This window comes from Bos mutus, chromosome 7 (assembly GCF_027580195.1).
Source record: "Bos mutus isolate GX-2022 chromosome 7, NWIPB_WYAK_1.1, whole genome shotgun sequence".
In the NCBI taxonomy this organism is placed as follows: Eukaryota; Metazoa; Chordata; class Mammalia; order Artiodactyla; family Bovidae; genus Bos; species Bos mutus.
Genome location: NC_091623.1, coordinates 101199449 through 101214566, shown reverse-complemented (window position 1 = coordinate 101214566; position 15118 = coordinate 101199449). Strand labels below are relative to the sequence as shown.

The window sequence follows — 15118 nt, the reverse complement described above, 5'->3', positions numbered from 1 at the left end:
TCTTCAGGTTACCATTCCTAGCAGTTTCCAAATCAAGGAGTCCTCTGATGTTTAAAACTTGTCACAGTCGATTTTAAAAAGGGTAATAAGTAACAGCTCATGAGACACTGAAATGAGCCCTTTCTCTGGAGACCACCAACCGGCTTGCTCATTCAGAGCTGCTTTCACTCGGAACGTAGAATAAGTAAGGTCTCTCAGCTGAGTGTGTTTATTTGGAACTCTGATTACAAGTTAGGCTGCAAAAAAAAAAAAAAAAAGTTATCACTATTTGCAGCTGCTTGTTGTGAGATTTGGGATTTTCCTCAGTATTGTGCAACCAAAACAAAATACAGAAGTACACTGTGTGCGTAGACCAATTTTTGTCTGCAGTGGTCACACATTTCAAAATGTTTGATTCCACCAGTATCTTCAAACTGCCAAGTCAATGCACTGTGCTTGAATTTAAACAGTAACCTGGTAATAATCAGTTGCCTTGGTTTGCTTTATATCCTGGGCTCAAATTTCAGCTTCATCAACAACAGCTAACCCTGTGCTTGCAGTTTGCCAAGCACTGAGCTGAGCTAACCAAAGGCATTATCTCATGAATACTCATGAGATTCTTTGGGGTGGGCATTACTAGCCCCATTTGATAGATGAGGATAGTAAGGCTCAGGGAGACTGCCTTGCTCACAGCCAGGAAAATCCAGGTTTGCCTGGGGCCTGAGCCTGTCTGCTGTTCCACATGCAGCCTGTCGTTAGCCTCAGGGCTCTGACCGGAAGCCTGACCCCGCCCCACCCCCTGCCCTGGGACTGTCCCTGAGCCTGTCCTCCTGCAGGGCCCATCTACATCATTACCGAGTACTGCCGTTATGGCGACCTGGTGGACTACCTGCACCGCAACAAGCACACCTTCCTGCAGCGCTGCTCGGACAAGCGCCGCCCGCCCAGCGCCGAGCTCTACAGCAACGCCCTGCCTGTTGGGCTCCCTCTGCCTAGGTACCGCAGGGAGGCTGGGGCCTGAGTCGGTGGGGAGCCCTGAGGAGCACCTGCTCACCCCTCCTTGTCCAGGACAGGAAGTTGAGGCCAGGGTGGGCAGAGCTGCTCCTAGAGCCAGCCTGCAGCCTGGCCCCCTCGGCCACCCTAGAGGTGGGCATGACAATAACAGTGGTGATGATGGTAGCTGCCACCTGCTGATTGTAGGAGGTGTGGCAGGCCCTGCACTGAGCACTCCGCGGATGTGACCCCCTTCGACCTCTCACCAAACACACATCATTGTCTCTCCATCAATGGGGAGCACCTGGGGTCCTCCTGATCCAGGTTGACCCTCACTGTAGCGCTCTCCACTCTACTCCTCCCTTGCTGCAGCCTTCCCCCTCCTCCACACAGCAGTCTCTCCAGTGCCTCCAGGGTAGCTATCCTCTTTCTTCTTCTTGTCCAAAAATAACATTTCTTTTCTCTCTTGCTGATTGCAAAAGCAATACTTGTCTATTTCAGAGGCAAGAGTCAGTTAAGAATAGCATTAAAAGACGTTAAAATTCATCCATGTTCTCTTCAACATTTTGATTGGTTTCCTTCCAGTCTTTTCTCTCCCCCTAGAGACACATGTGTACTTGGTCCCACAGCTCTCTGGAGAGCTGATGCCGCGGGCAGAGGCATTAAGGTGATTCACTGCCCACTTGCAGGGCCTCATGGCTGGACAGTGTCCTTCCTGTGACCCTTTCTTTGGGTACTGGAATTGCCCTAGGCATGAGTTCTCTGAGGACACAACCTAGGTCTTATCATCATCTTGGCAGCCCCAGTGCCCAGCTCAGGATGGGTCTGAGGTTGGCTGGAAGGGCTCACTACATGGTCGTTCGTATTGTGACAGATTGTGAGTAGAGGATGCTTGAGTGAGGGAGAGAAGAAACGCATAAGTGACGGGGCCTTTCTGGCCCCAGTGGTGAGCAGAGGGGCAGGAGGGGGATGAGCGGGGAGAGCCTGTGCTACTGCCTTGTGATGCTCCTCTGCCCCCAGCCACGTGTCACTGCCTGGGGAGAGCGATGGTGGCTACATGGACATGAGCAAGGACGAGTCGGTGGACTATGTGCCCATGCTGGACATGAAAGGAGATGTCAAATACGCAGACATCGAGTCCTCGAACTACATGGCTCCTTATGATAACTACGTCCCCTCTGGTGGGTGCACGCAGGGTCCTCACACCAGTGTTGTCATGCATTCTTTCCAAACCCTTTCCTCCACCCAGTCTGGCAACAACCCTGCCAGGAAGGTGGCCCTGTGCCCATTTCATAGATGCAGAAACTGAGGCCTGCCACCTGCCCAAAGCTGCTGTGTGGTGGAACCCCAATATCAACCCCTGTTTTTGGGTCAAGAAATGTGCACACAGCCTTCAGGGAGGAGAGGAGCTTGGGTTGGAGGGGATGCCTGACCTGCTGGGGCCTCAGGAAAGAGTGATCTGCTCAGAGCAGACCCCAGGCTGACTAGTGCCCTGAGGAGCAGGCAGGCCAGGCTGAGTAAAAGTGGCCCAGGGCTAATGCCAAAAGTTTTTTCTGGAAGTCGGAAAATTTAAGAGATATTTGGAAATTGTTTTCCTTTTGGGGAAGCCTTAGAGGATCAGGAGACTCCTCTCTGGGCCATCCAGCCTCTACGAGCCAGAGGCCAGGGTTCTGTGGCCCTGGGGAGACTCAAGATGTCCTTCTGCTCTTCTCTAGCTCCTGAGAGGACTTGCCGGGTGACTTTGATCAACGAGTCCCCAGTGCTTAGCTACACGGATCTTGTGGGCTTCAGCTACCAGGTGGCCAATGGCATGGAGTTCCTGGCGTCCAAGAATGTATGTGTAGTCACAGTGAGCAGAGTGGGGTCCTGGGGAGGGGGGTCCCCCGACCAGCCAGGGTCCTCCAAGTATGTGACCCATACAGCATCCCTCTGGTGGCTGAGGATGGCCAATGCCCTCACACCTGGTGGCCCCTCACACCTGACCAGCCATGTATTTTTTATAAAGCCCTCGACCTAGAGAGCCTTTCCCCACAATTGCCCCACAGTCTCAGCTCCCATCCCCTGTCCCCAGTGTGTCCACCGAGACCTGGCAGCCAGGAACGTGCTCATCTGTGAGGGCAAGCTGGTCAAGATCTGCGACTTTGGCCTGGCTCGTGACATCATGCGGGACTCAAACTACATCTCCAAGGGCAGCGTGAGTGCCTTCACCGTCATCATGGTTCATGTGGCTTTGACTCATGGGAAATCAGGACAGAGTCCTCGTGAACTCTGCCTGCCTGGCCCTGTGTGTAGGGACAGGAAGGGGAGCCACCAACTGTGCATGGGGAGGGGATGGGGGTGAGATGCCCAGGCCTGGGGGGTGGGCCAAGGGCTCAGATTTGCTGGGCATGGCAGGGGCCAAGGGGCCAGCTATAAAGCTGGAATGGATAGGGAGCAGGCCAAATGCGCTTCTCAGCAGTGATGGTAGGCAGAGGAAGAAGCCCAGATGAGTGAGTGGCAGGTGGTACTCGGATAAAAGGTGACCATCCTGCCTCGCACTCATGTCCCCACTTTCCACACAGGGACAGAACTGGAGGGACACTAGGCTCCAGAGATGGAAGGCAGCTAGGATGAGAGCTGGGGGACACCTGAGCACATCCCTGCCTCCGCCCACAGGGGCCTCTACTGCGGTCAGGAAAGGGATCCTGCTCCCCGAGGAGTCTCAGACCCTGGGGCTCTTCCTCACAGACAGGGGTTGCCGTGTCCCCAGCCTGTGAGAAGAGAAACTCAGCCTCCTGATCCTCTGACTAACCAGCATTGGGATGGGTGTGGGAACCGTGTATCGGCAGTGATGGGCCTTGGGGGCCAGGAAGTGAGAAACAGCTGAGGTGGGGACCGCCGGGCCTCCTCCTGCCCCCCCAGGTGCAGAGTGGGGCTCAGCCCCTCCTCTCACTCAGCAGCCTCTGCCCTCCCACAGACCTTCCTGCCTCTGAAGTGGATGGCCCCCGAGAGCATCTTCAACAGCCTCTACACTACCCTGAGCGACGTGTGGTCCTTCGGCATCTTGCTCTGGGAGATCTTCACGCTGGGTATGCTTCCTTCATCCTCCAGTGCTCACCCGCACACAGCACAGCGTCCACCCTGAGCGCCCACACCTCCATCCTAGGGGGGTGGTGGGACAAGGTTCAGAAGCTCTGCTCTGTTCTTGTTACTGTGTGACCTCGGCAAAGTGTCTTGCCGTCTGGATCTCCTTACCTCTGCATCTCAGTATAGATGGACTTGGACAGTGACGTCAAGAAGCCTGGCTCTGGTGTTCTCTGGTTCTGATTCCGGGGAGGGATTCAGTCTGTGTCCAGAGCCTGTGAAGGAGCCCACATTTCCCAGTGCCAAAGCCAAGATACCCTCACCAGTGCCTGGGCTGGTGTGCCTCTCCCTGTCCTGTAGGAGAGGATTCCTGCTGCTTTCCCAGCACCCCTGAGCCTGTGTCTCTTGTCTCTGCTCCCTAACAGGTGGCACCCCATACCCAGAGCTGCCCATGAACGAGCAGTTCTACAACGCCATCAAGAGGGGCTACCGCATGGCCCAGCCTGCCCACGCCTCTGACGAGATGTGAGTGGAGCATCTGGGAAGATATTTGGGGGTGCAGATAATACATATCCAACTTTACCAGCTTAAGATAAAAATAGATTAGTTCAGAGATGTAGAAAAATTAGGTTTAGCCGGATCCCATTGTTCACAGACATTAGCCACAGCCTCTTGTTCTACCCTGGGACTCTGTTCTCCTTCATGTTAACCTTACTTTCAGGCTGGCACCATCCAAATGGCTTCAGCCTGGCTGCTTTCACCATAGTTCCAGCAAAAGGCCCAGAGGTGGCTGTCAAGGGCTCTGCTAGGGTCACAGGCCCATCCAGAACCAGCCACTGGGCTGAGGGGATGAACCCCTACTGGCCAGACCCAGTCATGTGCTCACCATGCGGCCAACCCCATGGAAGCACTGAACTGAAGGTGAAGGAGGGGCTTCTCAAGGGAACATGCCGGAGCAGTAAAGGGGAGACCCTCCCCACCTCCCCTCCCACCTCTTTTTATTTATTCCTCACTTTGTCCTGGGAGGTGGCAGGCCCTGACCCCTCTGCCCCTTTCCTCAGCTACGAGATCATGCAGAAGTGCTGGGAAGAGAAGTTCGAGATCCGGCCCCCCTTCTCTCAGCTGGTGCTGCTTCTCGAGAGACTGCTGGGTGAGGGCTACAAAAAGGTACGCTGAGGCAGGGTGGGGGTGGGGACTGGAGAGCACCAGTGCAGAAATAGACACAGGGTACAAGGCTCACTGTGACACACTGGTGTTTGGGGACAATCCTTTCCCCTCTCTGGCCCTGTTTCCCTATTGGTGCTAATAAGGGATGTGAGTGTAGTTTATTTTAGCAGTACAGAATTTCTTAAAGTGAAATCCTACTTGGAAGCTGATTAATTTAAACTGAAGGCAGGGAGCCTATTGCCCCCTCATCCTGCATCCTTCCACTTGCCTTTGCAACCAGACCAAACCCTGGGCCTCCGTCCCAAGTCTGAACAACCCCAGGCGCAATGGCTACTAAGGGCCTGACTGCCTAGACCCTGTGGCAGGCTCGTACACGGCAGATGTTGCCAGCGGGGCATTAAAACCGTCCCCTGCCCCACCGCAAAGCTAGTGCAAGGGGGATGCATGTATCCTTTGTCTAGACACAGCCCTTTCCCTCAGTCCATTCCTCAGCCCACTCCCAGCCACATCAGGTTATGGGTCCAGGACCAGTAGTGAGGGAAACAGGCCCCAGCGAAGGAGGCCATGGCAGGCAGAGAGCCCACGCCTGTCTCCCCTGAAGCAGGGGAGAGTTAGGGTCACGGGTGCTGGTCTGAGTACTGACCCCTCCCCAGGTGACCCTCAGCTCACCTTGTCTGGTAGAAGGCCAGGGAGGAGGGTAACTTAGTGGCTTTGGGCAATTCTCCTTCCTCTCGGAGCACCAGGGACCTTATTTACATAATGCTGGAAGGGCTAGCTCAGAATCTACCTGTTAGATGATCCCTGAAGTCATTTCTGGTCTGACCCTCCCTCTGTCTTGGATTCTTCCTGCCCGCTGAGCAGAAGTACCAGCAGGTGGATGAGGAGTTTCTGAGGAGCGACCACCCAGCCATCCTTCGGTCCCAAGCCCGCTTGCCTGGCTTCAATGGCCTCCGATCTCCTCTGGACTCCAGCTCCGTCCTCTATACTGCTGTGCAGCCCAACGAGGGGGACAATGACTACATCATCCCCCTGCCTGACCCCAAACCTGAGGTTGCTGATGAGGGCCCACTGGAGGGTTCCCCCAGCCTTGCCAGGTAGCTATTCCTACCTGCAGCCCAAAGCAGTAGTGTACATAGTGTGTGTGTGCACACGTGCGTGTGTGTCTTTGTATGTGTGTGTGTCAGTCTGTATCTTCATGCCATCAGACTTGGCTTAGAAGTGAGTTACCTCAGCTGAGTACTTATTCCTGCCAATGAGTAGAAAAAAGAATGGAACTCATTTGACCTTTGATGACCTCAGGTGGAAATGGCAGGCTGGTAAGAGAAAGAATGGCCTGGGACATATATGCAAAGTATCTGTTTCCTTTAAAGGAACCCCCACAGCCATCTACTTTGTCCCCTCTCTCGGCTGTGACTTAGCCCTAAGGAGGGAAAAGGAAAATCTAATTTGCATCCCTAGCACCACATGTATTACTCTGTGGTCATCCCCAAGCCTGTGATCTGGCCTTCAGCACCGTGCCCTGAGGACCCCAGGGAGCATGGAACCGGGAGGCAGAGGTGTCTACAGAAGTTCAGGCCAAAATTCACACTGGGGAGAAGATTCATGCTTTTCTTTGGCCTTGGGATGTGAAGTTACAGCACGAGGGGAGGGTTTTGGAGGAAGGCCAGCTATCGCCTGGACTAGATGTTCTGCATGTGGCCAGACCTACACCCAAAACAAGATCCACCCTGTGGCGAAATGGCTGGGGCTGCAAACTGGGTTCCAGCTGTATTTCTGCCACTCGCTGCAGTGAGACCCGGCCAGGTCCCTTTGCTGTGAGCCCATCTCTGTACATGCACTAGGAGCCCACACGGGACTTAGAAGTCCCTCCCCACCCTGTTTGAGAAGCTAATATTCCAAGGCTCCAAGCAGCCAGTGTACAGAGGAGTTCAGCTGAGTTCAGACAGCTTGGGGTGTGAATGCTGGGGCTGCTCTGAGCCTTCAGACCAGCTGCTTCTCCTCTCTGAACCTCAGTTGCTTCGTCTGCAAAATGAAAACAGTCAGAGTACTTCAATTTGGAGGTTGTTATAGGGATTGAATGAGGTCATTATGCGTTCAGGCATGTGGGAGATGGAGACTGATGAGTGAGCAATGGACTCTGGAGTCAACTAGATCTGCTCTAAGTCCCCATCCTATACTTAGCCACTGTGCGATGCAGGGCAGTGACATAACCTCTCTGAGCTGCACTTTCCTCACGACGCGTGCCTCATGTAATCTCTACAAGGATTTTAGTGAGCTAAAGTGTGTAAGGCACATGCAGCCAGCTCAGGTAGATAGAGGGCTCTATCTTAATGCTGTTCTTTCACTGAGGTTCCCTCCAGCCTCTCACTCACTTGCCCTCCCCGCCTCTAGCTCCACCCTGAATGAAGTCAACACCTCCTCCACCATCTCCTGTGACAGCCCTCTGGAACCCCAAGAGGAGCCAGAGCCAGAGCCGCAGCCTGCCTCCCAGGTGGAGCCAGAGCCCAAGTGGCCGCCGGATTCCAGCTGCCCCGGGCCTCGGGCCGAGGCGGAGGACAGCTTCCTGTAGGGGCTGGCCCCCACCCTGCCCTGCCCTACCCGAAGCTCCCCTCTACCTCCCAGCACCCTGCACCGCCTGGCCGGGCCTGGCCTCCCGTCAGCCAGGCTGCTCCCGTCGGCTGTCCCTTTCCGGAAGGCTTCTGCCCTTGGCACATCATACCCAACCCCTCGGCCTGGCTTAGGAGGCAAGAGAGCTGGAGGAGCCGTGACCAGTCCTCTGCCTCTGGAGCACCCCTGTGACTCTGAGCCAGGGCTCTCCCAGGGGACTCAGTTTCCCCATCTGTAAGATGGGAACGATGGGCTTGGCAACCCACAGTCTGGGATTCTTACCCTGCCTGACAGATGTGGAGGATGGAACCCTCAAGTTTCGTGAAGTGGTGGATTAACTCTTCTGTTCAGCCAGCTGCCGCTCAAGGAGCTGCAGCTCTCTCCTTGCACTTTTTTCTCCAAGAGCTGGGAAAGGGACCCTAGCATCTCCAGCTCCTGGCCGAGCTAGGGCCTGGCCTTGGACAATGTTGCCTCATCCAGAAGCCGCCTGCCCTCAGTGCCAGTCTTTGCTTTCCCAGGCCCAAGCTGGTCTGGGGCCTTCTGTGCTTAATTAATGCTGGGGCTGAGCCAAGTACAGGATACCCTGGCCTGTAGCCCCAGGCCCAGGCACTTGGGGTGCACATCCCCATAATATGCCGTGTCCATGTCTTCCTGGCCCCATGGGTCCAGGGATCCTCTTTCTTATCACTGCCAGTCTTACTCCACTCACCAGAGTCTCCAGGGCCAGATGAGCCCCCCATCTCTGATGCGTGTGTTGACATGCTTGCAACAGGTGCCTGCATGTGTGGACCAGTATGGCATTGGACCTGCTAAGAGAACTTGGAGAATTCCTTCACCCTCTCTGGGGCTGTTTTCCTTGTTGAAAAATGAGCAATTGGACTCACTGACTTCTGGTACCCTGCCAGCACTAACATTCTAGAGTATTCCAGGGGTTGTACACTTGCCCAGATGAAGCAAAGATAAACACTCCACACCTCTATCCTGGGATCAGCTGGGACCTGGGGAGGCTCCAATCACACATCACACACTTCCGGGCATTCAGGAACTGGGCCCCTTCCCCAGGCCCCCGGCAGGTCCCCAAAGGCCAGCTGCCCAGGCCTTGGCTCTGAGTGATAGCCAGTGTCCTGGAAAACCCCCAGAAGGGACGGGGGGAGACCATGGGATCCCTTTCAGCACCCACATGGCCTCTGGCTGGAGCTGTCCTGGGCAAAGGAAGCAGGCAGCAAATCGAAGCGCCTGGCGCAGCCCGCCACTCCAGCACCTGCTGTCCAGGGCTGTGCCGCAGACCTGACGGGCAGTAAGAGGACAAGACGCCTTGGAGGGGGGACCCGAGGAGGGGCTGCAAGACGTGGGTAATTGGGGGTTGCCTTCCCACCTTCCAGCTGCCCCAGTCTGAGGAAGGAACTGTGGGAGATGGCTTTGTCTGCCCAGGGGTGCTCACCTCATGCCTCTGTTAGCCCAGTGGGCAGTGGTGGGGCCTGGGGAGTGAGGGCTGTGGCCAGGACCACTGGCAGGGGAATGGCTGGATGGGGTGGGGGTGGGTGGGTGAGGGAAGGTCAACGACTCTGGGAACCAGCCCCCTGTGTTGGTTGGCACCTCCCTGCCCTGGGACCCCTAAAGCCTGGTCAAGGGGAGGGTTGGGTTCTCACTACGGTACCAAAGATGTAATCACCTAGGTTTACAAGTATTTTTTAGGACTCACGTTAACACACATTTATATGACAGAAGTGCTATTTTGTACGCCATCAAATTTTCCTCTCTGTGTACTTTTTTAAGAGAAAGATTTTAATATTAAACCTGGTGCTTCTCACTCACAGACTTCGTGATGTCCCGCAGGTGTGGGTCCCTGGGCCCGGGAGGTGGCAGGAGTGGGTGGGGCAGCCGGGCTCACACAGCCGTAGGATCTCCACGTGACCCCTCAGCTCAAGTCCACTCCCATTTGTGAGGTGGGGTTTTTCACACTCCCCACCCCCCGCCCCACCGCTCTTCCCTGGTAGTTGGGGGACCTGGACCTCAGGCTTTGGTTTTCCAAGTTGTGGAAGAAGAAGGCTCTTCTGGCGCCGTAGTGCTTGGTTCTGGGTGGGGGCCCTGAGCCCCACTGCCACCCCCGCACTGCCCCGCCATGTGCTTTGGCTTTGGCCATTAAGCCAGCCACCCTCCCTGCAACCTGTGACCCAGTTCCAAGCTGGTGTGGCTCATAAGAGGCATTCGCTACAGCCCAGATCCCAGGCCCTGGTGACCTGTGGTCGGGTCTCAGGTACGGGCAGGGAGACAGACAGTGTGCCCGAGGGAGCAGAAAGGAGGAAGGAGAGAGAAGAAGAAGTAAGGAAGATGTGGGTGAGTGTGGCCACAGCACGGCCAGGGGAGGGAAGCAGGGGCCTAGCTGTGGCTCTGAGAGCAGAGTCTGCCAGGCTGGGAGAGGGGTGCAGACTCATCCCTCATGGCTGTGGCAGCTTAGTGGTGTGTGGGGCTGTCATGAGCCAGGCATCTTGGTGTCCACTGGCCAGCTCAATACTGGTTGTAGGCTCTACTTGACAGCCCAGGGAGACCCGGCAGCAGAATGGGGCCAGGGCAATAGAGCTGCCGGGGCAGAGGGCAGAGTACACAGGTCCTGGCCCTCCTGCCTGGGTCCTTTGGGACGGGTCACCTGAGGGGGCAGCAGGGTTCTGCCTGAGACCCGTCACACCTCACTGTGTGACCTCGGCCATTCCTTGCTCTGTCTGAGCTGGGGATGGGGCATCCCAGTTTCCTTCTGGAGACTAGCACCTCCTTTCAGAACCACAGGCCTCCCTGGACTGCCTCCAGGAGTCTGGGGCCGTGGCTGCCAGTGGGGAGAGGAACAGAGACGTGGGGCAGCTCTGACTCATGGGCCCAGCCGCCAACTCAGGGGCAGCTGAGCCACCCCCAGGGAAACCCCCCTGCCCCACCTCCCCTGCTGCAGGGCCTGGGGGTCCTGGCCTTGGCGCCCATGATCCCATCTCCCCTGGCTGTGGTAGGAGATGAGTAAGCCACACCCGGATCTGCCCTGTAAAGAGAATAAACAGCCACATTCCAGATGGGAATTATCCTTGTCTTTGGGAAAGCCTCTATCTGGAGGTCAGGGGACCTCGGCCCCTTCACCTCAGGCCTGCTCCTTATGGGGTCTTGGGTGGGTTAGCCCAGAAGTAGATGGAGCTAAGACACCACAGAGAGAGGCGAGGAGGACACAGTGCTGGTGCCACTTGCTGAAGCATTCCTCTGTGCCAGGGATGTCCTGTTGCTGCACACATCTTCCCGTTTGCCTTCACATCCCCCCATGAACTTAGGGCTGCTCCTGTCCCCGTATTACAAAGGGGATACCAGTTCAGGAGAGGTTGTGGTGACCTGCCTATGGTTGTCAGGTTGGTACAGCAGGGAGGTGATGGGTGCCTGGGCCTGGCTGAAATCTGGGTCAGCTCTCAGGGGGGCGAAGGGAAGCCTGGGTCCCAGCCCCTGTCTCCTGACTCCAGACCTCTGGGGCTGTGGGTCCCCAAGAGAAAGTGCTGGGGGGAAGGAAGGAGCTAAGAGACTCTGAGGGCTAGGTGGATGTAATAAACAAGCATCTGATGGGCTGGGAGCCCACACACCCCTGTGCAGAGGGGATGTGGGAGCTGGAGGATGGGGAAACTGTAGCTCCTGTGGCTCTCCCATCCCCACCACTCAGACGGGCCCATGGGAACTGGTGAGCTGGAATTTTCCTCCCAGACGATGAGCCACTTGACTATACAATTCTTCCGCCACCCTATTCACAGCCAGGGTCCTTGTTCCTGGAAAAAGAGAGAAAGACTGAAAGCTTTTGCTTCCAGGGCCCTGACCCTCAGCTGATGAGGGGCCCCACAGCTCCCATTAATGTTCCTTCTTTGAATTATAGCCCTGTCTCCACAAGGTCTTTTCTATTTCAGTTTCTCATTCAGCTTCATAAACATTTAAAATTACTTTTATAGAAGCAATTATATAATATATGCCTGCATTAAAAAGTACCCATTAGCAGATGTATAACACAGAAAGAGACCCATGAGACCCTGGCTCTGTCTTGGTCCCTCATCATTTAGAGTGGGATCCTCTCTGTAAGCCGATGTGATGTTCACGATAAAGCTAGGCAACAAGCCAAGGGAAGACCCAGATGAAAAAGCTAAGGCTCAGAGCCATGAAGTGCTGGTCCAAGGTCACACTGGGAGGCTCATTCCTGCCAGTCTGGTGTCTTTGCTACTGCCTTCCTCAGGGAGATTCGGAGTCCAGTTTCTGGATGCAGAGGGGATAGCAGGCTGAGAAGCCATTGGATCAGGTTGCTAGCCACCCACTCGGGGTGAGGGTCTTGGAATTCCTTGAGTAGGCTCCTCCTTAGAGGGAGCTTCTGGGGCTTCTGGGCTGTGATCGGCTCCCACAGCTCAGAATACCGTTAGCCATGACTGCTTCGGAGCCTGATGAAGGGGCCTAGGCCTGGGGCAGGGGGCTGGGCCTTCTCAGGATCCAGAAGGGACTCAGAGACATCACAGAAAGCAGCCTATCTCCCTGTGGTCCCCTCCAACTGGCTCAGCCTCTGCCCTTCTCTCTGGGCACATTAGGGCCTGTGTGTCTGCTCTTTCCAATGGCTTCTTTCCACCTGACAGGGTTGGGGCAGTTCCAGTCTCTTTCTGGTTTAGGGTTTTGTGGGTAATCACTGCAAGGAACTAGAAAGTTACAAACACGGGGAAGTAACAAAGTTTCTGGAAAATCACAGAATTCTCAAGAGTTATTGTTCCCCTTCTGAAGGTACAAGATGGCAACTTCCATGTCTGAAAATTTTTCTTCTCCATTACTGATCTTTTTGAAGCATACTATGATCTTGTCTCTATTTGCTCAGACACCTTCGATGGCTCCCCGTGGCCCAACAAAGTCCAGACATCCTCATGTGGTCGTGAAGGTCCCTCCTGACCTGGCTTCAGCGTCTCTCGCCTCTCCCATGTCTGTGCTCCAAGGCCTATCTATCCCTGTGTGGGCCCCAAGCTGTCCAACCTTCCAGCAGTGCCCAAGAGCTCCCTTATTGCTTGTCTTTCTGATAGTAGCCATTCTAACAGCTGCGAGGTGATTTCTCATTGTGGTTTTGATTTGATTTCCCTGATGATTAGTGATGTTGTACATCTTTTCATAGGCCTGTTGGTAATTTGCAAAAATGTCCATTCCTCTGTCCGTGTTTTAATTGGATTATTTTGCTGTTGAGTTGAATGAGTTCCTTATGTTTGGATATTAACTCCTTAGCCCATACATATAATTTGCAAAGATTTTCTCCCATTTCACAGGTTGCCTATTCATCGTGTTGCCTGTTTCTTGTGCTGTGCAGAAGCCCTGCCTCTGCACTTCTCTGGGTGCTGCCCTCACCACCCAGGACACCCAGCTGTCTATGACTGAAAGGATAAGTCTGGCTAACTTCCAGCCCAGCTCAAAGCCACCTCCCCCAAGAAGCCTTCCCAGCACCCGGCTGGGAGTGGTTTCTTTGCCCGGTCCTTCGATTGTGCCTCTGATGGGCCCCATCAGTCCACTAACGTCCTTTGTGCTCTCTCATCTCCAGGCCTTTATCATGTTATCTCTCCTTCCTGGAACATTCCCACTCCTCTCTGCATCTCTCGCCAGCTCCTTCTCAGTTTAGGCAGACTCTTTCTTCTGCAGCGCTCCCAGGATGTCTTGCAACTCCACTGCTGTCCTGGTTTGTCTTCACCACCCAGCCATGAGCTCCAAAGGGGAGGAACTATGCCTGCCACGCTCAGCACTGTTCCCAGGGCCAAGCAGAGAGTTGGTGCTTGATAAATATTTGTTGGATGCACTTCACCTGCCATTATTGTCTCACTGAATCTGAGTTAGTAACCCTTCCCCTGTTTTACAGACAAAACAAACAAACAAACAAACAACAACAAAAAAAACAACCTTAGAGGCCAGAACCTGGCTGTGGTCACACAGCTATAAGTGGGGAATGTGATTCCCAGTCTGTCTGGCTCCAAAAACCAGGCCAGTCCCCCTCTACCCTTGACCTTTCTGAGAGCCGCAGCCATTGCTAAAGCAGGTAGTTAAACACATGGGCTCTGGGGCTGAGTTCCTCAGTTCAAATCCGGCTCTGCCATGTGTCAGCTGTGTGACCCTGAGAAGAACACTTAACATCTCTGAGCCTGTTTTTCCTCATCTACAACATGGAGTAATTAAAGCTATCCCCTTAGATGATTCTGAGGATCAGATGAGATAACCTGTACACAGAGTTCAGTCTGGAGATTCTCACAAAGGAAGTGTCTAATGAACAGGGGCTCAAGATAACTCCTCTTTGTGTAATTGCTTTACTGCAGTTGTTAATGGCACCCCTTTTGGTCTCAAAGGTTCATATTTGGATGACAAACGAGCAACAGAGATTGATGTCATTGTGACCACCTTCGTTATAGTACCACTACTTGGGACAGGGAGGGACCTGCAGGTAGGAAACAGCCCTGAGCCTCTCCGTCCTGGGCCCAGAACAGGGCATGGCTGGTTTCTGAGAGTGGAGGACTCCTTTCACTCTCTTTTCATTTGTTTACGGGCTTCCCTGATAGCTTCCTCAGCTGGTAAAGAATCTGCTTGCAATTTGGGAGACCTGAGTTCGATGCCTAGGTTGGGAAGATCCCCTGGAGAAGGGAAAGGCTACCCACCCCAGTATTCTGGCCTGGAGAATTCCGTGGACTATTATAGTCCATGGGGTCACAAAGAGTCGGACATGACTTAGTGACTTTCACTTCACTGCCTGCAATGCAGGAGACCCTGGTTCAATTCCTGGGTTGGGAAGATCCCCTGGAGAAGGGAAAGGCTACCCACTCCAGTATTGTGGCCTAGAGAATTTCATGGACTGTATAGGCCCAGAACAAGTCACTGCCGGTTTCTGAGAGTGGAGGACTCCTTTCACTCTCTGCTCGTTTGTTTATATGTTTACTCACTTATTTGTGCATCCAGCACTGACTGAGCTGCCACCACCTGCCAGGCATGGGCCAAGAACAGAGGGTGAGGAGAAACCAGGGCTGTGCTGGGGGTGGAGGGGGGCAGTCTGCAGGACATTACATCAGTAATGTCCCCCACTGAGAACAGCCCTTCACTGAGAAGGGCTGTGACCTCAGGGGGCCAGTGTAAGGCAGACAAAGGGAGGAGGGCTGAGTACAGACCAGACAGAAGAAGGACCACATCGAGCAGTAAGAGAGCAGGGTGAGTTCAGGAGCTGGGAACTCGGGCTTCAATCCTGCAGGGAGAGTGGGTGGAGAGAGCAGAGGCGCTAAGGCCAGCTGTGGGCAGGTAGCAAAGGCCA

At 54.6% G+C, this 15118-nt stretch overlaps 1 protein-coding gene across 3 annotated transcripts in view; it reads left to right on the top strand.

Annotated features, from left to right (window-relative positions):
* The window catches only part of PDGFRB (platelet derived growth factor receptor beta), a 37728-nt gene extending 28105 nt beyond the window's left edge, over nucleotides 1-9623 (top strand). For all 3 annotated transcript variants that reach the window (XM_070374626.1, XM_005901053.3, XM_070374627.1), the window contains 9 exons: nucleotides 816-975; nucleotides 1993-2153; nucleotides 2688-2806; nucleotides 3044-3166; nucleotides 3929-4040; nucleotides 4461-4560; nucleotides 5097-5202; nucleotides 6064-6296; nucleotides 7594-9623. In XM_070374626.1, coding sequence (XP_070230727.1) covers nucleotides 816-975; nucleotides 1993-2153; nucleotides 2688-2806; nucleotides 3044-3166; nucleotides 3929-4040; nucleotides 4461-4560; nucleotides 5097-5202; nucleotides 6064-6296; nucleotides 7594-7771 — 1292 coding nt within the window. In that variant the 3' untranslated portion in view covers nucleotides 7772-9623. The remainder of the gene's footprint in view (nucleotides 1-815; nucleotides 976-1992; nucleotides 2154-2687; nucleotides 2807-3043; nucleotides 3167-3928; nucleotides 4041-4460; nucleotides 4561-5096; nucleotides 5203-6063; nucleotides 6297-7593) is intronic.
* Nucleotides 9624-15118: the final 5495 nt, after the last annotated feature.